Consider the following 22,249-nt stretch of genomic DNA (forward strand, 5'->3'; position numbering starts at 1 on the left):
TCTCCTCCCAACTGAGATTAGACAGGCACCTCCTTGCTGAACTTTACATGCATGGCAGTAGAAGCTAGTGTTCCGTTTTATGATGATTTTTTATTATTTTATATTCTGCATGGTTTATGTTTATGTGGATTGCTTAGAAATATGTAAATGACAGTATATAAATATATAAATATATAAATGACAGTATATAAATGACTTTAATAAAGCAATAAGTAAAAATGAATAGTTTGTAGATGTTTGTTCAAGTATAACCTAAGCATTTGAAGTCTGAAGGATAAGAGAATTTTTGAAATTATTGTAAAAGCATCTTTATAAATTCTTGGATGACGCTTGTCTTGGTGCATTGGAATTTTAATAGGTGTACTTGGTGGATTATGGCCTCGCCTATCGATACTGTCCGGAAGGTAACCACAAAGATTATAAAGAGAATCCCAAGAGGTGTCATGATGGAACTCTTGAATTTACTAGTATTGATGCTCACAAGGGGGTGGGTAAGTAGTTTTGCTTTGCTTCTTGCATAACGTTTCTTGTGGTTGCTGTGAATGCAAGGTAACGAGCTTGAAAATGTGGCCATGTTGAAATACTGGTCTAAAGTAGCCCACTTACATATCAAAAATTAATTTAGAATCCCACAGTAGGAACAAAGCTGTGAATAATTAGCAGAATAACTTGAAACAATGTTACAAGCCAGATTGTAGTAGTAATGTAAACTTCGGGTTGCGAAAGCGGCAAACCCAGAAGTGTTTAGCCATGCATGCATGCACAGAAGCGGCCCCTCTGGTTGCGGAAACCTCGGGATTCGACCGGAGCTCTGGAACGGATCCTGTCCACAACTGGAGGTACCACTGTACCAAAATTGTCTGCAAACGGGACATCTGCATGCTGAAATCTTTGTACAGATTGTCTTACTTGGCCAATCAAATATTAATATATTTTATCATATTGCCAAGTATATAAAACAAGACTACTTTTTTTTTTTTTTTACATATTAGCTCTTAAAAAATATGTTTAGATCTTAGATGGTAAAGAATGGATGAATGTACATTCAAAGATGAGAGAGGAAGCAGCCTTATGGTGATTCAGACTGTTGGTCCATCTAGCTTAGTGTTGGCTATACTGACTGACAGGGCATTCCCAGGGTTTCATGCAGGAGTCTTTTTCCAACCCTGTCTGGAAATGGTAGGATTTGAACCCAGGACTCTCTGCATGCGAAGCACATTCTGAACCCAGCTACTTTCACATAGCCAGGGCGCTCCTTTTTTTCTAAGCAGGATTTCTAAGTACAGAAGAGGTTAGCTGTTTTTAAATTCACAAGCTTTCGGCTTCAGGTGGGTACTGCTGCTGAAAACAATGGATAAAAGCAAAGCTCTTGCTTACTATTATTATTATTATTACAATGTGTATGCCTTCCTATACCTGTAGACCTCAGGGCGGTTCACAACATAAAATCACAATATACGAAAAACAAAATCCTTAATAAAAGTAAGAACGAAAACAAACCAATAATTCCCCGCCCTTTCCACAACACATTTAAAGGGGAATTGGATGTCAGTCAGCCAAAAGCCTGGTTAAAGAGGCATGTTTTCACCTGGCGCCTAAAGGTGTGTAAGGAAGGTGCCAGCCGAACCTCCCTGGGGAGAGCACAACTGAGGAGCCCTTGCAGAAAATGCCTGTTCTCGTGTTGCCACCTTCCAGACGTCTCGTGGAGCAGGCACACGAGGATGATCTCAGTGTCTGGGAAGGTGCATATGGTGGAAAACTGCCTTGGAGGCATTGCTTTCCATTCTTCCATGCATGCATATATGTTCTTTAGATCCAGGCTTTTTAAAGCAATCTTGATTGATTTTCAGATGATGAGTTGCATTGGTACGTTACAGTGGTGAGAGCAATGGCACATTGTTGCATTTCTTCTCGTAAGACAGAAGTTTTAAAAGTACAATTCCGGGGGTTGGTGTCATTCTCGTGCTGTCCACAGTCAGAGATCAATGGTAAAAATAATAATAATTAAAACTAAAAAGGGCCCCATCAGGAAGTGTGGCATGGGTCACTGTGCCTCTTCTAAGTTTACTAGGTTCAGGATCTTGAAAATGTTGAACCCAAAGAGGTTTTGGACTTGTGCTAATGCAATGAGTGGCTCCCCATTCTTGTCATGCTGCTGAGGATAGTCTCAAAAGCAATTTGTGAGACAGCATGGGATTTTCTGTTCTAAAAGAAACCCCACTGGACAGGTGCAAATCCTTGGGTACCACTAAAGTAGCTGTTTGGATCCCAGCCATAGTAATCTCTGACACCACTTAGAAACCTCATCAATTACACACCTCTTCTCCCTGCACCATTTAATCTCCAACCAGGCAGAACCGCAACTGGGGACTCTCCATACCTCACCTCTCTATTCACTGATGACACTGGAATAATGATCCACCCTTAGAAGACCCTGAACTATGAGCGCCTGTAGGCCTGTGACCAATAGTACCATGCCAAATCTTTGCCGATGTTCCACACATTCCAAAGAGATCCCGTCCATCAGTTTTGAATGACCCTGTGACAGTACATTGATGGCTCCTTTTCGATTCTTAAGAAAATATTTTATAGTTCCCAAACTTGATTTATAAATTTATAAATCAGATGATTTATAAATCATCTGTATATCTTTAAATTGACTATAAAACATAACTGTGAAGTTAATGCTCTGTTTTGTTTGCAGCTCCATCAAGGCGTGGTGACTTGGAAATTCTGGGTTATTGTATGATCTGTTGGCTTTGTGGTAAACTCCCTTGGGAAGACAATCTGAAAGACCCCAATTATGTCAAAGACTCAAAAATTAGGTAAAACTTTTATTTTTAATTTTCAAAAACAATTTTGTCTTATTCAAAATAGTAATCTTTCAGCTCGGCTGATAGCGAGGCCCCCAAATTCAAAATTTTAGTCAGATGTTTCGGCTTGACTACCCAAAAGGAATGAGATTACTCTATTTTCCAATACTCACCTAACTGAATGAAAAGCCCTTCTTTAAATAATACGATAAGGTATTCACATTGATTATGGTATTCCTCATTTTACATAAAAGAAAACAGATGACAGGGCTGGCCCAGGACATTTTGCCACTTGAGGCAACCCCTCCTGTCTACTCCCCACCCCCCTCCTCTTCCACAGCCCCTCGCTTCTGCCAGCGCACTGAGGCTTCCCTGGGTGGTGGTCAAGGAGGTGCAGCAGCGGGCAGGCTGCAGGGGTGTGGCCAAGACAGTGGCACGTGGCTGCAGTGGCAAAGGAGCAGGAGGAGGTGCCGAGCATCTGGCAGCAGTGAGCAGCAGGTGCACAGCGGCACCGCCCCCCACAGGAGCCTGCTGCCCTGAGGCATCCGCCTTATGGGCGGGCCAACCCTGACAGGTGAACATACTGAACATGCAGCAAATGGAAAGTGTAGCTGTTGAACAAGTAGCTCACCATCCACTTTTCATCATTCTCATTGCACATATCATCCAAACTTAGGAATCTCATTAAATGCACCCACCTGTGCACTGCTGTTTTTTTGTGGTGTAGTGGTTAAGAGCGGTAGTCACGTAATCTGGGTAACCGGGTTCGCGTCTCCGCTCCTCCACCTGCAGCTGCTGGGTGACCTTGGGCCAGTCACAGTCTCTCAGCCCCACTCACCTCACAGAGTGTTTGTTGTGGGGGAGGAAGGGAAAGGAGAATGTTAGCCGCTTTGAGACTCCTTAAAGGGAGTGAAAGGCGGGATATCAAATCCAAACTCTTCTTCTTCTTCTTCTTTTTGCAATAGTCTGATGGGGCCTTGGTAGCCAGAAACTGCAAACAAGGGCACAGTAGTATAATCTGTTACTGCTGAAAATTTCTAGGCAATGAGTACATACTACCTACTCATTCCACATCTCTCTTAGTTTGCAACAGATTCCTGACGTGATTAGCATGACCATAGTTTTATTAACGTTGGGCTCAGATCTGTTTTTGAACAAGCTGCCCTGAAATAACCTAGATGCTAAATCATTACCACAGTGTTCCTCATTTGCTAGCAGCAGCTTAGCCCTAGCTTTCGTGAATTACAGTTCTGCATAGCTGGAATGAGGAACCTGTGGGTTGGCTGCAACCCACAGCCAGATTTCATCTAGCTCTCTGGGTCCTGTCTCAACCATCTGTGGGGAGGGAAAGGGGCTTAGCTGTTGTGCAAAGTGTGTGGTTGCAAGTCCATCCTCTGGAAGAAGATCTGCTGGTGTGGGGCCTCTTCACAGCATTCCGCTGGGGAAATGTGGCCCTCAGCTCTGAAAATGTTTCCAGCCTCTCACGTCAGTGTAATTTCAATTTGCCTATTATTTCTGTTTGAAAGTTCTGACTTTCTCTAATTTCCCAACACAGGTTGGTCTAATTAAAGGCCCTGGCTTTCCTGTTTGATATACATGCATGATTCTCTGGGAATTTCATGATATAGTAACACATCCATCAAAAATATAATGCAATAATCTTTTCATTCATCCACAGTTTTGATTGCCTGTATATTTTGAGCAAACGTTACTAAATGAGATTGTACTATATTAGAAAATGAGATATTTTATTCAGTACTGAAGTACAATTTTAAAATTTAACGGATTTGCCCCATTTTTACTCTCATCATTGTGTTGATACACACTTATTTACCTAAGGGAGAAAATTCACCAAAAATACTAGCTGCTGATCTCTTAAACATAACTTGTCTGCTTCCCCCCCCCCCCCCGTCAGGTATACAGATAATATTGCCGACTTGATGAGTGAGTGTTTCTCTAAAAAAGATAAACCAGGTAAGAAGATTCAATTTTCATATTAACCCATAATGAAACTTTTGTAAAAAAATTTTTTACAAGAATTATAAAAAAAGAATTCAAAGGGGTTTTGTTGAAACAAAAAGTGTCCAGGATCTGCTTGTTTTTGAAGAGCTTCTGGTACTCATTTTCCAAACAAAGTTAAAACAAACCCTTGAACAACTTGCTACATATTTGTACATTTTGCATTTTGGAAATATAGTTGAGGTTGTCATGAAATTGCAGGATGAAAGGATTGGCTTGCAAGGAAATATTTTTTCTTTTAAATGCAGGGGGGCAAAATTCACAGCTATTAAGATCATTTAGCGTTCCCATATAGACCACCAGCGGGATTTGGGATGCCAGAAGGATGCAGATTCTTCAGTCATAGCGTGCAACACACATGAAACATGTCTGGCTTTCAGATCATGACAATTTTTGCTTGCTGGAGAGATGTGTGTATTTGTGCCTGCAGACAAAACAAGCACTTTATGTCTAAAATACTGGAAAATGTGATATAATTTCCGGGAAGTTTAAAAACTCCTGAACGAATTGAACTTAGAAAGTGTAAGTCATTGGGCTGAAGTCTATTTTCATTGAAATAAACACTCCTGAGCAAGACTAGTGTATTTTGTAAACGCCTCCTTCCAAAGTAAAATTGCAGGGTTGTTTGTAGTGCTTTCTTACTGAAATGCTAGGATGGCTTTTTCATGACGAAGGGTGATATTCAGCGTAAGTCCTACTCCGAGTAAACCCTTGAAATCAGATTCTGCACAATAGCCATGGCTGAGCGGTAGCATAGAATTGTGTGAATTTTCTAGGTGAATCACTTTAGAATGTCTTTGCAGTATAATTCAATCTCCTTAGATAGACACCTATTGTTTATTTCAGATGAAATAGCCAAATACATGGAAACGGTGATGTCTCTGACTTATGCTGAGAAACCACCATACGAGCAGCTACGGGAAATACTTCTTCGGGGTCTCAAGGACATTGGTCAGAAGGATGATGGTATACTGGACTTGGATGTTTCAGAGAATGGAGACATTCCAGCAAAGCCTGCACTTAAGGTCTTTATTTTTTAATTCAGATCAGTATTTAATGCCTCTTCTTTTCAGTTGGAAAGCGAGTGAGTGCTGTTGGAAATGGGTGTCACGTAGGTGAAATCCAGACTGGAAGACGAAAGGGAACAAATGCACACTTGAGACTTGACTATATTTCATGAGCAAAAGGCTTGTTCCATCTTATTGTCACTGGCCTGAGTCCAAAGAGCTACTTTAGCCTTGCCCAAGAGCTTACACGTGCGCCACTGGGAGGTTTTTTTCCTTCTCTTTTATGGAGACCTCTGTGCCACATCACAAACTGCTGTTGAAATGCCACTTCACACAGTGTAAGGGGCTGAAGTGGAAAAACACACATCCACCCAAGTCTCCTTGGAACTCATGTGAAAGCTAGGAAAAAGCTATTTGGATCTTGGCTGGTGTCTACCCAGAAGGTTTTCTTTTTTTGTGCATTTCAACATGGTAGATACAGTTTTCACGCAGGAAGTCCTTGTGTGGCTCAGGTATGGAGAACCTGTGGTCCCGCAGATAATGCTGACTACAGCTCTCACTATCTCTGAATGTAGACTGTACTGTTTGGGGCATCCAGAAGGCTACAAATTCCCCATCCCTGCTGTAGGCTATCAAATATTTAATTGACGTGATAGCTGAACAGCGAGAGAGACTGTTCTACAGATAAACCACCAGATGTGTTACTCCTGTAATGGCATGTAAACCAAGCATTCAGTCTACAGTGGTACCTCGGGTTAAGAACTTAATTCGTTCTGGAGGTCCGTTCTTAACCTGAAACTGTTCTTAACCTGAAGCACCACTTTAGCTAATGGGGCCTCCCGCTGCCGCCGCACGATTTCTGTTCTCATCCTGAAGCAAAGTTCTTAACCCAAGGTACTATTTCTGGGTTAGCGGAGTCTGTAACCTGAAGCGTATGTAACCCGAGGTACCACTGTACTTCTATATAATATCCAATATTTTACTTACCAGAATTTTATCCATAAGCATGGTATTGGACACCAGGCTATTTGATCAGAATATAATTACTGAGTACTAGCATAATGCTGTTCATGAACAGTAATTAAAAAGATTAGAAGTGGGATTTTGGGTTTGTCGTAGTGATACATTTCTGTGATGGATATTTACTTGGTTGTATCCCATGGGTAAAACATTGATGCACCAAATGTGTGTATTTCAATATTTTTCATATGAACTCTGTATAAATGCTGATTTTAATGCCTGTAGTTCTGAACAGAACTCTTATCTACAAGTGTGTGTTTGTGTGTGTGTGTGTGTGTGTGTGTGAGAGAGAGAGAGAGAGAGAGAGGCAGAGGCAGAGGCAGAGAAAGAAAGAGAGGTCACTTTCTTCTTTTCCTCTTTAGAGTCCATCTCTTTGCAAAAGCATATTTGACTGCTTTGTTATTCATAAACAGGAAAAACCTTCAGCGAATATATGTATTGACAGAGATGTCATGAAATCACATTATTTATGATTCAAGTGTAAGATTTATTTGAAGGCTGCTGTGTATATACAGGAATCAGCACCCACAGCTCAAGATGATGATGTACTGATAGTTGAGACTGAGGAAGGTTTTTCAGCTAATGCTGATGACCCAGAAAGCAAGAGCTGTAAAAGGAAGTTGGATAAGAAGGAAAGCATTGGCACCAAATGGCTGCGCTCAGAGCAACCGACTGAAGAGAAGGATGAAGTGATAGTACTAGACTGAGCGCTGGAATGCTTCAACCAATGGGATGTGCCAATAGGATGATGGTTCGGGTGTGCCATTTCTCAGGGTGTGGCTGCTGTCATGAGCTGACAGCTACTAGGAGCCACAAGTGGGAGCTGAGTGCAGGGTAGGGACCAAAAGTCAACAACCTATAACAGAAGGAGCATGATGTGTCTGCTACCAGAAGTACTCCTCCTCCTCTAACACCCCATACACCCTGCCAGCTTCTGCCAACATAGCAGTTCGAAAGCATACCAGCGCGAGTAGATAAATAGGTACCGCTGCAGTGGGAAGGTAAATGGTGTTTCTGTGCACTCTGGTTTCCATCACGGTGTCCCGTTGTGCCAGAAGCAGTTTAGTCATGCTGGCCACATGACCCGGAAAGCTGTCTGTGGACAAACGCTGGCTCCCTCAGCCTGAAGCGAGATGAGCACCACACCCCATAGCCAGGTTTGACTGGACTAAACCATCCAGGGGTTTACTGCAAAACAATATTGATTTGTCGGCTAGTACAGCCTGAAATATATATGGGAATAGTCATAGCAGTAATTGTGGAATTAACAGTATTGTATACTGAAGTCCTGTCACCAGGAAGCACTGTCTACAATGTTCATTAGCATACTTGAAATTAATAGATCGTGCTTGACATGTTGACTGGTGTAGCCTATATGTTTAAAAGCTAGAGTTTCTTAATCTTTCAGTTGAACCATATTTTAACGAAGAGGAGAGAAATTTGAAGTGGACTAAAAAATGGATAGTTTAGAGAAGAAGCTGTTATCTTTCCATTCCGTTCACATAACGTATGTTCCGGAACAAGAAATCATTATTCCAGAGACTTCAAGGGAATATTGCTAAGGACAGGCAATCAATTGGCTTCTGTTGCCTGAGCCAAACAATAGCAGAAGCTATACACTAGCAGATCTCTATGAAATGCATTAAAATGTTGAAAGCAAATACTGCATTTGGATTTGCGTGGCCCTGACTTAACTGCACTGGATGTTTTGCTGCACTAATGCAGCAGTTGTGCACAGCCCATCTTGTAGCAGTGCTGTAAGACCCTTTTCATCTGATACTACCAATTTCCTGCAACAGAAGGGTGGGATATAAATCTACCTAAATAAATATCTGGGACCCATCACTTTTTGTGCCTCCTTCAGTGTAAATTGATGTGATTGCTCTTGCATTGAAACAGGCAGTTGGAGAATAAAGCCTCAATCAAACAATAATTAATCTTAGCTGGTGACTCTCTTCTCATCCCCCTCAACCCCCACCCTGGCAATTGATTTTTGTCTATGATTCAGGTTGTTAGCCTATTGATGTTTAGTTAATTGAAGCTATAAGTTGCACTGAAATAATTGGTCTTGCATCCAAGTAAATATCTTTGGGATCATGTTGTTGATCTTTCCGTCTAAGTTGACTTTAAATACAGGTGATGGTTGTATGCTATTTGTAAGTTTCCTTTTCCTTTCCCCAAACTGGGAAATTGTATTCTGAAAGATAATCTTCAAATGCCTTGCCTGAATCGAGAGCTGTATATAGATTTAAAAAGCGTTCTCTGTGCTGAGGATCTTTGAAAGGGAAGTGCTCTGATTTACAATTCAGGTAAAAAAGCCACACTTTAGTTAATTGAACCAATTAATATATTAATGCACTCAACCCTACTCTCTCTAGAATTGTTCAATTGGTTTATCTTGGCATTTAGCTTGGTGGGAATCGTGAATCCAATCAGCATTCACTTGTTTGGTATGGTAACGTATCCGTAAGCGGGTGGGAGAATTGCACATAATGTAGTTGAACGGATTCATAGTCTAGCTGTTAGTTTTGGACTAGGACCGTTCATAGTATAATGGTTAGTTTTGAACTAGGATCTTGACGATCAGGGTACAAATCCCCACTTGCCAGTGACTGTCTTCCAGCCTAACCCACCTCACAAGATTGTTGTGAAGATGAAAAAGAGGGGAGGAGGAAAAACTCGCGGAGAAAATGCAGGATCTAAATGTAATGAATGAATGAATGAATGAATATAAATATATACACAAATCCAAAACTTTTTTTTCTTCCTAACTCATTTTAGAATAGATGTGCCATGCTTCACAGCAGCACTGGGTTAAAAAATAGAGATAATCTCTTGAAGAGCTGATGAATATTTATTCACTTTTAGAGATTTGTACCGTGCTGATCATCAAATTCCCAAGATGGCTTACGGAAAGGTCATATGACATTAAAACTAAAACAGGAAGACACCACTGTGTAGCTGGCAAAGTACAGTTGTAATGTGATCACAGCTCTCAGTCCCAGTTAATAGTGCTGGAGGTAGAACACAGCCATCATGACTATGAGCCTTACATCTCCATAAACTTGTCCCAAACTCAGATAGCTTATCCAGAAGAATGCCATTTCAGAGGTCAAGAACCAACAGGATGTAACAAGTTAGGCAAAAAATACTTTCCATTCACGCTTTGCCAGGCTGCCAACTTTATTACAAAACTAAGACTCGTAGCTATAAATAAAAAGTTGGTTAGTAACATAGTTTGCTTTGCACCTTTTCTTTCCTTGCTCTCCTTTTTGAGAATTTATAGGATCAACATCTTGGCACGCAGCCTTGCCATCCTAAGAACTAGAACCTCTTTTTCTGAGTGAAAACTCATATTCTCAAAGAGCCTGCTGATCACATGATCACACTATTATGCCTGCAGGCTGTGTTAGCCATTTCATAATTGATTTATTAGTTTACTTATGATTGGCGTGTGAGATCGACATGATCCTTGTAAAGGACAGTGTACGAAGGGACTTTCAGCATTTAGCAGTTGTCTCGACTGGATTTCAAAGTGCAGCTTGATCTGGATTTTGTTCCTAGCTCAGCACTGATTTTTACACTTCCCATTCTGGGGTCTATCCACACACACCTTTTCTCTGCTCTTTCCAGGCACAGTCTGCATTTTATAGCTTCATGTCTGAGCATCCCCACTTTTTTTTTTTTTTGCTCCGGAGCCCTCCCCACAAAAACCCCAATTAACGTTTGTTCCAATTCAGCTTTAAATACTGTGTTTTCATGGGGGAAGATCCAGAGCAAAGAAAAAGGGTGCTCGGACAGCGAGCTTTAAAGTGCGGAAGTGTGGCTGGAAAGAGCAGGGCAAAAGATAAGCGTGGATAAGCTCTCTCTCAGAAGCTTAGTTTCCTAGAAGAAAAATTCCTAGAAGAAAAATTGTCCTGTTTCTGACTGGTAAAAAATAACTTTCAGTTAATCTGAAGAAATGATCATGGTATTCTGAATTATGAAGTACTTCCAGTAAACACTTGTCATTATCAAGTCAAACAGCATTTATAGGTGGGAAAATACACTTTGCTTATTGTTATAAGACTACTTTTCAGATGAGACAGACTGTTATGCGCGTCAGGGGAAGGAAGGATTGATAAATCTAACAGCACTTTTTTTAAAAAGCAATCGAAGAATTATAGAGTTGGAAGGGACCCTGAGAGTCAACTAGTTCAACCCCCTGCAATGCAGGAATCTTTGGTAATGCATGACTATTTTTAGAATAGAGGAGAAAGTGTTGGAAGCAGCTAACATCGCATAACGCTAAGTTTCCAAAGTCTTGATGTTAATCCCTCTTGTCCCATCAATCCCCCTGATGAGCCATGTGTGGTCACTCAGACTCCTGCAAGGATATTCGTGGGCTGTAGTAATTGAAATTGATCCAATTTAGTTGGACCAGATGGTACTTTGTATGCTTCCTCAGCATGGTGTCGAATTGCATGCAAGTCCTGAGTGTCAAAGTGGCTTCTAAAAGTATCACCTCGGGCTTCCTTGCATGGCACTATTTTATGCTAAGCATGGTTTGCTCCAAACCCAAAGTTGGACCTATTGCTAGATTGAAAGAGGGAGGAGTGTGTGAAGTTAATAAGCACTTTCAATCTAACTTTGATTAGAAGATGAGACAGTCTTGCATATTAATTGGACCTCAGACAACTCTAAGATGAGCTGTTGTTATCCCTTCCTAAAAATGAAATTCAGTTGAGAACTATATTTAAATGTGTAGACTCCTCTTCTGCTATTTCATAATTTGCATCCTAAACACACTTATTAGGGAGTAGGCTGCACTGATCACAGTGGGACCTGCATCTTGAGTAAGTATGCATATAGCATGGTAGGCTTCTCAAATGTTAAACTGTTGGGTGAACTTTAATCCAGTTTGTGCTAGGGTATATATGACATATCAGAATGGCCAGTATTGTGAAACAGCGGCAACATCTGCCGCCTACCTTAATTGAAATTCTTTCGCGCTAAGAGATCTACATTTTCTCCTCTACTATAAATTTTAAAATGATTCTAGTTCTGCGATTTATTAATGAGCCATTGTTTCCAACTTGGCTTGAATCTAATTCACTTTCATATGTAATGGATGATGTTACTTTAATATTTGCATGGGTTCCGTTAGCTCCTGCTGAAAGAGAAGTTATCCTCATTGTGGCGCAGTGAAAGCATCCATTATTGTTCCTGTAAACTACTCAAGCCGTGGGGCATGTCTTATGCTCGGTGATGGGCCCATTGATGGCACTCGATAACTGTTAGGAAACATTTGAAGTGAAATAAATATGAATTAGTGATTCATAGTTTGCCTTGCACTCTGCATCAAACATGGGTGTTGCCTCTGTCAGAGAATGATGCCTGACTTCTCTTGCCATGTAACTCACCTGCATCAAGATTAAGAAATCCCTTTTTTTATTGAATAAGCTTGGAAACAAGATAAATGTCCTTTTGCTTTTTGTGTGGGAAGTATTGGATATCTGTTTTCACAATGAGCCTTTTAAAAATCTCTCCTCGGTGCAACCAGGAGGAATGCGTTTATATCCTGAATATAAAAGCAATACAGTGGTGAAATATTCCTCCTTAATTTTGGTCAGAACGAACAAAAGTGTCTGTGTTTATTCCTGCCTAATGCATCACAAATCTGCTGACATGCTAACCTTGGAGTCTTGGTTGGCGTTAATCAGGCCTGTGCACCGGCAGGAAAGATGTACCTAATGCACTCCATCAGTGCAGTTTGCATATGGAAGTTCTCACAGGGGAGCTGCCCTGTGCCAGCTGAGGGTTACCTGCCCACTGCAGTTATTGTATGTAATTATCGAACCAATCTGTTCAGCCCAGCAGGGTTTAGATGGTAATCATGAAGCAACACTTTGGAAAGATGTAATGCACTCTCCCCTTCTCTCATCAGCTATGTGAGGTTGCAAGCACTTCAGCAGCTATTTCAGTAAAGCTACACGTTTGTCAAACTTACCCCCCAAAAGCAGGCTGAACTTTCGCAGTTATTTTTATGCTTATGGGTGAAGATGTGTTTGTGTGTCTGGCAAAACGTATTGGCTTGTCGACATTCATTGCAAAAAAAAGGGGGGGTGATGGGAAAAGAGAGACACCCGATTTATTTTAAAGTATTTTGCATGCTCTGTTGTTTTTAGAATATGTCTAACCTGATGTATCTTTGGTTGAGAACCAGGTCTTCCCATAGGGTGATGTGGCAAGGGGGTGGGGAGAGATAAAGGAGAGACATTTTTTCAGGCTCAGTTCCCATGATGAGGAAGGAAGGAATCTGTCTCTTTCTGATCCGTGTCACTTGAACATGTTCCCCACACGATTAAGTTCTCTTTCTGCATTAATTTGCATTTAAAAAGAAAAGAAAGAAAGAAATCCTTACAAATATTAAACGTATGCATTTTCTCTCAAAACGTGTTCATAACACATACTTTGAATTAGCTGAGAACTGTGTCGTGCCATTTGGAGAAATGTGAATTCAGGTGCATAGCAAAGTTCCAATGCACATACTGTATTGGTCCGAGAGGTGCAGGTCTGCTCATTTTGTATAGCAGTTTGCAAAAATCAGAGTTCTTGTGCATTCCTAGCTGACGCTGTCCACGTATTGTAAAAATTGTGTAGTTTGTCCCCTGTGATCTCAAAGACAAGAAACTTTAAAATAAACATTTGAGCTCAGTTACTCAGGAATCCCGCAAAGTTCATTTTCTAGTCTGTGGCTGGCGGAATACCCTTGTCTCTGAATGCAATCCACATGCATTTTAATGATACAGCATTTGATGTATTGCGACTACAACCTTGTTCTCCAACAGACTATGGGTTTGCATAGGAAGCTCATTTAAAAAACCCCAAAAACTTTCAAAATGAGGGAATGAAAACCATGGTGTGTTAATTATGACAAAATACTATCCCTCTTACGGGCTTTTGATCTGGTTACTCACACAAGGGCAAAGATGGAGAAACATGCCAAACAGTTTACTACAGTGCACCATCATTTTGTGATTTAACTTGTCTGCATGCACTTTTCTGCTTTGTATAAAGTGTGGCTTTGTTTCTTGTTTTGTTCGGGGATAGACGAAAAGAAAAGCAGCTGCTGCATCAGGGCCAGCCTCTGCTGATGAAGACAACGACAAAACAGCTGTAGAAGATGCGAAAAACATCAAAAGCAGAAGACGTGCTACCTCTAGTAAGTACCCCATTGGTATTTGTCATAGATCTTTCATTTTGCTGAAAATAAAAAAGCATTAAGTTTTGCAATAAATGTCACTCTTTTATACTGGGCAGCCTGGGGAATGTAAGGTTGTCAGTTGTCTATCTGCAGCAAACGCGAAATATGCTTTTGGCCCAGCATATAAAACGGATGGTTGTGGTTGGTTGTAGTCCCCAGCCCCTTTCCCCGCCTTTTATTTTCCTCTCTGTTCTCATTTTCATCCTCCCCTATCTTGTCCAATTCACTGTCAGGAAGTGCTCGCTCCCCAGGACCAATTCATCACAGCAGGTTACAGCCAGAGGCTAGCAGCAGCCGCCGCAGCCACCAGCGTATTCAACAGTGAGTGGAGCTACTTTAAGAAAAGGGAGTTATCCAGATAGACTGAAAAAGAACCTTGGTGCTGCTTTGGCATAATTGGTAGCTTACGACCCAGGCTACGTGCAGCAGCAGAACTTTTGAAAGCAAGACTTGCCAGCCCTGTCAACCAAGATCTTTTTAGCAGGAAATGCCAGAGGTTAGATTTCAGAGCCCACACACCTTCCGCTACTGAGCCTATCCTTAAGAGACAGGCATCGGTGCAGGTGATACCATTTCCAAGTGAAGATGCATGGTGTATGCATAACTCAATGGACTCGACTTCCACCCAGTCTGTTACTCTTATCCAGCCTGGTATCGCCTGCTCTGGGACGGATGAAATCCATTGCTTGGTTTTTGTGTGTGTTTGGGTTTTTTAAAAAAATTGTTTGGAACTTTTTATTTATTTTGAGCTTTTATTAACACGTGGAAACGTGTTAAGAGGAAAACCCAGCTTTAAAATGAATCTGTCACCTTCTGTTAAACATGAAACTATTATAATTAAGTTGTGGATTGTTTAGCTTAGTTTGGGGGTGGGTGGGTCAGAGAAGTGGGGTTTTTTTTTTAAAAAAAAAAAGCTTTCAAAAACTTTCTGCTTGGTTATTTTTGGGGTGGAGGAGGTACTTCAGAGGAATGGAATTCCTCAATCCCCATATAAACTGACCCAGACTCTGTGATGGTCGTCTGAGGTCCTTTCTCGTGTGCCTCCTCCATGAGAGGTCCAGAGGGTGGCAACATGAGAACGGGCCTTTTCTGCAATGGATCCCTGTTGGTGGAATAACAACAACAACAACAACAACAACAACAACAACAACAACAAATCATATTATTTATAGCCTGCCCATCTGGCAGGGTTTCCTCAGCCACTCTGGGCGGCTCCCAACAGAATATTAAAAACACAATGAAACATCAGACATTAAAAACTTCCCTAAACAGGGCTGCCTTCAGATGCCTTCTAAAAGTCAGGTAGTTGTTTATTTCCTTGACATCTGATGGGAGGGCGCCATCAAGTGTGTGAAGTGAAGTTGTTTAGGGTGTGAAACATAGGCAAGGGAAGGATTTGACATTCCTCTCCACCCTGCTCCTGATGTGCTTTAAACAGCCACCCCACTTGTCCTGCTTTATGGGAAATCAGTGTGAAGAGTGTGTGGCTTCAGCATTTTCCCCCTTTACAATTAAGCGGTGTATAAACAAATCCATTAATAACAATGTCTTGGCCTTGAAGTTCCGCATGTGTGTGAATGGCTAGCAGAGCGAAAGATTCATGAGCTTGTGCCTCTGGACCCTGGAAGAAGTAAGCAAGAAGGAAGAGAATTAATGAGGAAAAAGGAGAAACAGAGAGGTGACATGCAAAAGGAAGAATATGTATGCTCTGGGGTAGAGAGAGAATTAACAGAGAGGGGTTTAGAGAGGTTCTTTAGCAGTGTAGAAGGTAGAGACAGTACAAGGTATAGGTTGCAGAGAAAAGGGGTCTAACGCAGCGAAAACCTTTGTGAAAGAAAAATGCTTTTGCATGGTTAGTGTAGTGATATGGCCCTCTTGAGCTGGTAAATGTAAAGATGTCTCTCAAAGTGACTGGCGTCCTCCTTTTACTACTTTGGAGTGGTGGTAATGGGGCAGGGGAGAGGAGAATTTAGATGGGGAGGGAATTTCCAAGTATGTCTTCCACTAGATTACCCTTGTCCACACGATGTACAGTACTTGAAACTATGTGAAACTTGCTTCTCTACATAACGGATGCAGCCTTTTTGTTAGCATATACTGCTCATCCATACATGCAGCGGCTTGTATCCAGTTTGCCCAGCACTGAAGTCTTAACTTGCAAGTTTTCCATTTTTATGGCCCTGAGCGCACGTTCTTTCAGCGCCATTCCGCTTTTCAAGCCTGAATTGGGCCCTCGGTGTCCAGGGCCTCTAATCCATTATGAGCCTTTTTCAGTTAGAGACCCCACACACTATCTGGTCTGTTTTTTTCCCTGTTAAGCTGTTGGCTAATCTCTCAGTGTAGGATTTCCCAGCCATATGACGTATATTTTCCATGGTGTTTCTCCAGCAATACAACTTTGCACAGCTGCAATTTCTTTATTTTCTGTTCCCAGTAACAAACCAATCACGTGGTGTTGAGAATTGGTCTTGGTACCCCATCTCCTGTTTTAAATTTCTTGAAATATGGCTGGCATTTCTCCCATGTATCCTTTTCAGATGTCTGAGGTTGCAGTGGGAATTTCAACATAAAAGTGTGTGGTGCTCCTTCTCAGGTCCAGCTCTCCTTATTCCAGGATGCTGTGTCCCATTTCGCTTTCCCCTCAATTTCCATTCCCTCACTCCCAAGAGCCAATTGGCATTCCTTGTCTACCAAGCAAAGTCAGTCATCACTGGGCTCCTGCATTTGAGATCTCCCAGATTATTATTATTTTTTGTCCTTCTGAACACCTTGGAGTTACTCCAAGCCTGCCGATGTCTCGTAATTTTGTGTGGATGGTGTCCTTTTGGCGACATGAGGATCCAACATCAGGATAAGGAGTTTGCTGTTAATATATGTGAGCTTGGCCTTCAATTGAGGTGGAGGCAATTGTTAGTGGGAAGTATAAGATTTTGACTTTTCATAGTGCATGTTTTATGTGTCAATAATAATAATAATAATAATAATAATAATAATAATAATACAGTGGTACCTCCGGTTTGGACCATGTTGTTGTTGTTGTTTAGTCGTTCAGTCGTGTCCGACTCTTCGTGACCCCATGGACCAGAGCACGCCAGGCACTCCTGTCTTCCACTGCCACCTGCAGTTTGGTCAGATTCATGTTTGTAGCTTCGAGAACACTGTCTAACCATCTCGTCCTCTGTCGTCCTCTTCTCCTTGTGCCCTCCATCTTTCCCAACATCAGGGTCTTTTCCAGTGAGTCTTCTCTTCTCATGAGGTGGCCAAAGTATTGGAGCCTCAGCTTCACAATCTGTCCTTCCAGTGAGCACTCAGGGCTGATTTCCTTAAGAATGGATGCGTTTGATCTTCTTGCAGTCCATGGGACTCTCAAGAGTCTCCTCCAGCACCATAATTCAAAAGCGTCAATTCTTCGGCGATCAGCCTTCTTTATGGTCCAGCTCTCACTTCCATACATCACTACTGGGAAAACCATAGCTTTTACTATACGGACCTTTGTTGGCAAGGTGATGTCTCTACTTTTTAAAATGCTATCTAGGTTTACCATTGCTTTCCTCCCAAGTAGCAGGCGTCTCTTAATTTCGTGGCTGCTGTCACCATCTGCAGTGATCATGGAGCCCAAGAAAGTAAAATCTCTCACTGCCTCCATTTCCTCCCCTTCTATTTGCCAGGAGGTGATGGGACCAGTGGCCATGATCTTTGTTTTTTTGATGTTGAGCTTCAGACCATATTTTGTGCTCTCCTCTTTCACCCTCAATAAAAGGTTTTTTAATTCCTCCTCACTTTCTGCCATCAAGGTTGTGTCATCTGCATATCTGAGGTTGTTGATATTTCTTCCAGCAATCTTAATTCCGGCTAGGGATTCATCCAGCCCGGCCTTTCGCATGATGAATTCTGCATATAAGTTAAATAAGCAGGGAGACAAAATACAGCCTTGTCGTACTCCTTTCCCAATTTTGAACCAATCAGTTGTTCCATATCCAGTTCTAACTGTAGCTTCTTGTCCCACATAGAGATTTCTCAGGAGACAGATGAGGTGATCAGGCACTCCCATTTCTTTAAGAACTTGCCATAGTTTGCTGTGATCGACACAGTCAAAGGCTTTTGCATAGTCAATGAAGCAGAAGTAGATGTCTTTCTGGAACTCTCTAGCTTTCTCCATAATCCAGCGCATGTTTGCAATTTGGTCTCTGGTTCCCCTGCCTCTTCTAAATCCAGCTTGCACTTCTGGGAGTTCTCGATCCACATACTGCTTGAGCCTTCCTTGAAGAATTTTAAGCATAACCTTGCTAGCGTGTGAAATGAGTGCAATTGTGCGGTAGTTGGAGCATTCTTTAGCACTGCCCTTCTTTGGGATTGGGATGTAGACTGACCTTCTCCAATCTTCTGGCCACTGCTGAGTTTTCCAAACTTGCTGGCATATTGAGTGTAGGTTTGGACCATAAATAAGGCCAAATAATTGATGCTTTTGAATTATGGTGCTGGAGGAGACTCTTGAGAGTCCCATGGACTGCAAGAAGATCAAACCTATCCATTCTTAAGGAAATCAGTCCTGAGTGCTCACTGGAAGGACAGATCATGAAGCTGAGGCTCCAGTACTTTGGCCACCTCATGAGAAGAGAAGACTCCCTGGAAAAGCCCCTGATGTTGGGAAAGATGGAGGGCACAAGGAGAAGGGGACGACAGAGGAAGAGATGGTTGGACAGTGTTCTCGAAGCTACCAGCATGAGTTTGGCCAAACTGCGGGAGGCAGTGGAAGACAGGAGTGCCTGGCGTGCTCTGGTCCATGGGGTCACGAAGAGTCGGACATGACTAAACGACTAAACAACAACACCACCTCCGGTTACGAACTAAATCCGTTCTGGACGTCCGTTCGTAACCGGTAACTGTTCTTAACCTGAGGCACACTTTCAGCAATGGGGCGTCCCGTTGCATGCGTGCCTCTTGTGCACAATTTCCACTTGCATCCTGGGGCAAAGGTCGCAACCAGGAGCAGCTACTTCCAGGTTAGCGGAGCTCATAACCCGAGACATATGCAACCAGAAGCATTCGTAACCAGAGGTACCATTGTAGTTTTATTATTTATACCCCACCCATCTAGCTCGGTTTCCTCAGCCACTCTGGGTGGCTTACAACACATATAAAAAAATAATAAATCATTGAGATTGTAGAATTGTAGAGTTAGAAGAGATTCCAAGGGTCATCTAGTCCAACCCCCTGCAATGCAGGAATCTCAGCTAAAGCATCCATGACAGATGGCCATCCAACCTTTGCTTAAAAAACTCCAAGGAAGAAGAGTCTGAGGGAGACCGTTCCAGCTCTTACTAGATACTAGAGATGTTTGCCTACTGCTCCCTAGTTAAAGCTGCATGAGTGTTTGTATGCTTCTTTTATCTTTTTTTTTTTTGTACTGAGAAACATTAGTTGTTTCTGGACCTTGCCTTCTGTGTCCTCCTTAGAAATATGAAATCTCCCCAATTCATTTCCCTTGTTTAAGTTTCACTGTTGGATGTGAAGCTGATTTGCTCATTTTCGAGCAAGTTTGGATATGAGGATGATAGGAGTAGCAGAAGGGAGAACTGACTGCACTCTACTTAACTGGCACATGGATCTCATTTGCAGTCATATTTGTGCCCTGAAAAGTCTTGGAATACACAGATCAGATCTGACAGCAGGCAAGGTGAGAGATCTCTGTGTTTTCAAAGTGATTTAGACAATGGAATATCAGCGAGAACAACCAATGCAAGAATCACCTCTGCTCCTTCTTTACCTGCTAAGGCACCACTATCCAAAACTGCCCTTGCTTTACCCCAAATGTATTTCCCTCGCTGGAGCATCAATTTCTCACAGAGAGGGACTTACACGCTTGCAAATATATATTGAGGATTCATTGTCGTTAGCCAAACACCTCTTTTCTCCCTGCCCTACCTGCAACTCAGATTTCTAAACAGTCGTGGGGTATTTTTATTGATCTCTGAAGACATAAGACGAGCGGCTGGGAGGGAAGGGGTGCTGCAACAACAGCAAATAAAGAACTCTGTGTGTGAACACCTATCTATACAGCTGCAGGTCCGTGGCTGTGGATCTGCTGTGAGACCATTCTACATGCATTTACAGTGTTATCACCAATATTACAGTACAGGAGCATACATGGAAAGTATTCATTTTAGAGGTGGGGTTCATGCAAAGATAGGGGGCTAACCTGAGGCACCTCCCTCCTCACTTGAAGCCGGAATATATTTCTTTCCCACCTTTTTATCCTTCCCCTCCCTAACCCCGGGGCCTTGGCAGCTCCTGTGGATGCTTGGGGAAATGCTCTTGGTGTCAGGACTGTAGGAAGTGAATGCTCCCCAAACACTGGACTCAGGAATAGAGGAAAGGACCCATTGTGTGCCTAAGAGCTGCCTTCACATAGTCCTCTCCTTTGGCAGTGTAGACACACAGGGATCACTATCCAGGAATCTTAACAGGGGCCAGATGAAATCGCATAGAGGACTAGGTACTGCCCATAGGCTGCCATTTCAGACTAGTTAGTTTGTATAGCTCAAAATACTATAAACTACTTATACGATTTTTACTGCTATAAATTAATTTTGTGGGGTTCAAGAGTGTCCTAAAGCTGATGTGAGCAGGTTGGGTTTCCTTTCCTTTTTTCTTTTTTAAATGTCTGGTCTAAATGAGTAGCAAATTCACGTGGATTTTCCTTTGTTAATATAAAACGTTCTGATTGTATCCTGACCACCTTACCGTAGTCGTTATTGCTAACCTCTAAATTGTTTTTGTTTTTAACAACTGTAGAGGCAGGAGCCACGAAACCCAAGGCACTGAAGACCGCTCCCAAAGCCAAGAAAACCTTGACCCCCAGGAAGAGGACCCAGAAATAGGAAAGTCTAAATGATGAGTGCTTGCTGCTTTTTACTAGTTACTCTTCTTTTTCCAGTAATCATGGGCTTTTCCCTTTTTCTGTATGTGTTTAGCCTATAGGCAGTCACAATGCGGCACTGCATTTTGTAGCTGAAACTGGAAAAGGGGTATTTTTAAGTTTTTTTATGTACAGTTTTAATACTAGTACAGAAGTTTTCAAAAATCTTGAATGGCTGTTTTTGCACCTGCTCATTTAACTGTTTAGTTTATGTCAAACTTGAATAAAAATAAAGTCCCAATTCTGGTCTCTGTTTAAATGAAACCTGAGGCTGAAGTGGAAGTGTGTTCGGGTGCAAGCTGTGTTGGGATCCAGGTGCTGTACATGCAAGATAAATGTGCTTCCGACTGGGGTGCGATTGCAATTGCTAGCTCAAGAAAAGACTGGCAATATGCATTTATTTAGGGTAACTTATGTGCTGCTGTTCACAGAAAACAAGAACAAAAATACAGAGGTCAAAGCTGCAACCCGTAAAACAAATAGAAGCACCAACTAGCACCTCCCACGCACGGTAAAAAACCAAAACAAACTAAAAAATAATAATTGGAAGAACTGATAAATTTATTTTTGGAGGAGGAGTTATTGTTTGGCTTGTTATGTTTTGTGGTTTTTATATTGTAAACTGCCCCATGTTCCTCTGACGAAGGGTGGTACAACAACAAAAACAACAACAATGTCCCACTAAGGCCCCATCTGCACTATACATTTAAAGCAGTATCATACCACATTTAGTGGTTATGGCTGCCACTACAAGACGCTGGACACTGCAGTTATGGGGGCTGAGAGTGGTTAGCAGACCCCTATTCCCCTCACAGAAAAACAGTTCTCAAGGTGGTTTAGGAGTCAATCCCTCTTGCAAGGGAACTCTGATTCTGGCCCTCTGATTTTAACCCTTCCCCAGCTCTTATTCTCCTTGGGTGTTTTCTCCTGGCTGGAATGTGCCCTTGATCTCCGTTGGTGCCTCGGGGTTTCCTGTGTGTGTGTCTAAACAAGCCTACTGGGCAAAGAAAAAATTCTCAGCTCTTCTGCCATTTTTACCTCTGGCCCTGCACAACACTGGCATGTGGCCCCTGGAAGATTACTCAGGTGGTAATGCAGTGCGCAGTCTCAGAAAGGTTCCCTGTGCCTGATGTACATACTTACATGGCTAGGGGTATACTAGCAGCAGGTTTGACAAATCTGTGCCGAAGGAGTTTACAGTTTAAGCCACAGAAGAAGTTTGTGG

At 42.0% G+C, this 22,249-nt stretch overlaps 1 protein-coding gene across 6 annotated transcripts in view; it reads left to right on the top strand.

The window, feature by feature from the left end:
* VRK1 (VRK serine/threonine kinase 1) overlaps positions 1 to 21,265 on the top strand; it is a 41,775-nt gene extending 20,510 nt beyond the window's left edge. For 4 of the 6 annotated variants that reach the window (XM_083438251.1, XM_083438253.1, XM_083438252.1 and 1 more), the window contains exons 8-14: positions 359 to 491; positions 2,705 to 2,825; positions 4,729 to 4,787; positions 5,679 to 5,857; positions 13,952 to 14,063; positions 14,339 to 14,426; positions 20,901 to 21,265. In XM_083438251.1, the coding sequence (XP_083294377.1) occupies positions 359 to 491; positions 2,705 to 2,825; positions 4,729 to 4,787; positions 5,679 to 5,857; positions 13,952 to 14,063; positions 14,339 to 14,426; positions 20,901 to 21,000 (792 nt within the window). In that variant the 3' untranslated portion in view covers positions 21,001 to 21,265. The remainder of the gene's footprint in view (positions 1 to 358; positions 492 to 2,704; positions 2,826 to 4,728; positions 4,788 to 5,678; positions 5,858 to 13,951; positions 14,064 to 14,338; positions 14,427 to 20,900) is intronic. The other 2 variants (XM_083438255.1, XM_083438256.1) reach the window with 1 other exon arrangement.
* The last annotated feature ends 984 nt before the right edge of the window (positions 21,266 to 22,249 follow it).

This window comes from Podarcis tiliguerta (assembly GCF_965153285.1).
Source record: "Podarcis tiliguerta genome assembly, chromosome: 1".
In the NCBI taxonomy this organism is placed as follows: domain Eukaryota; kingdom Metazoa; phylum Chordata; class Lepidosauria; order Squamata; family Lacertidae; genus Podarcis; species Podarcis tiliguerta.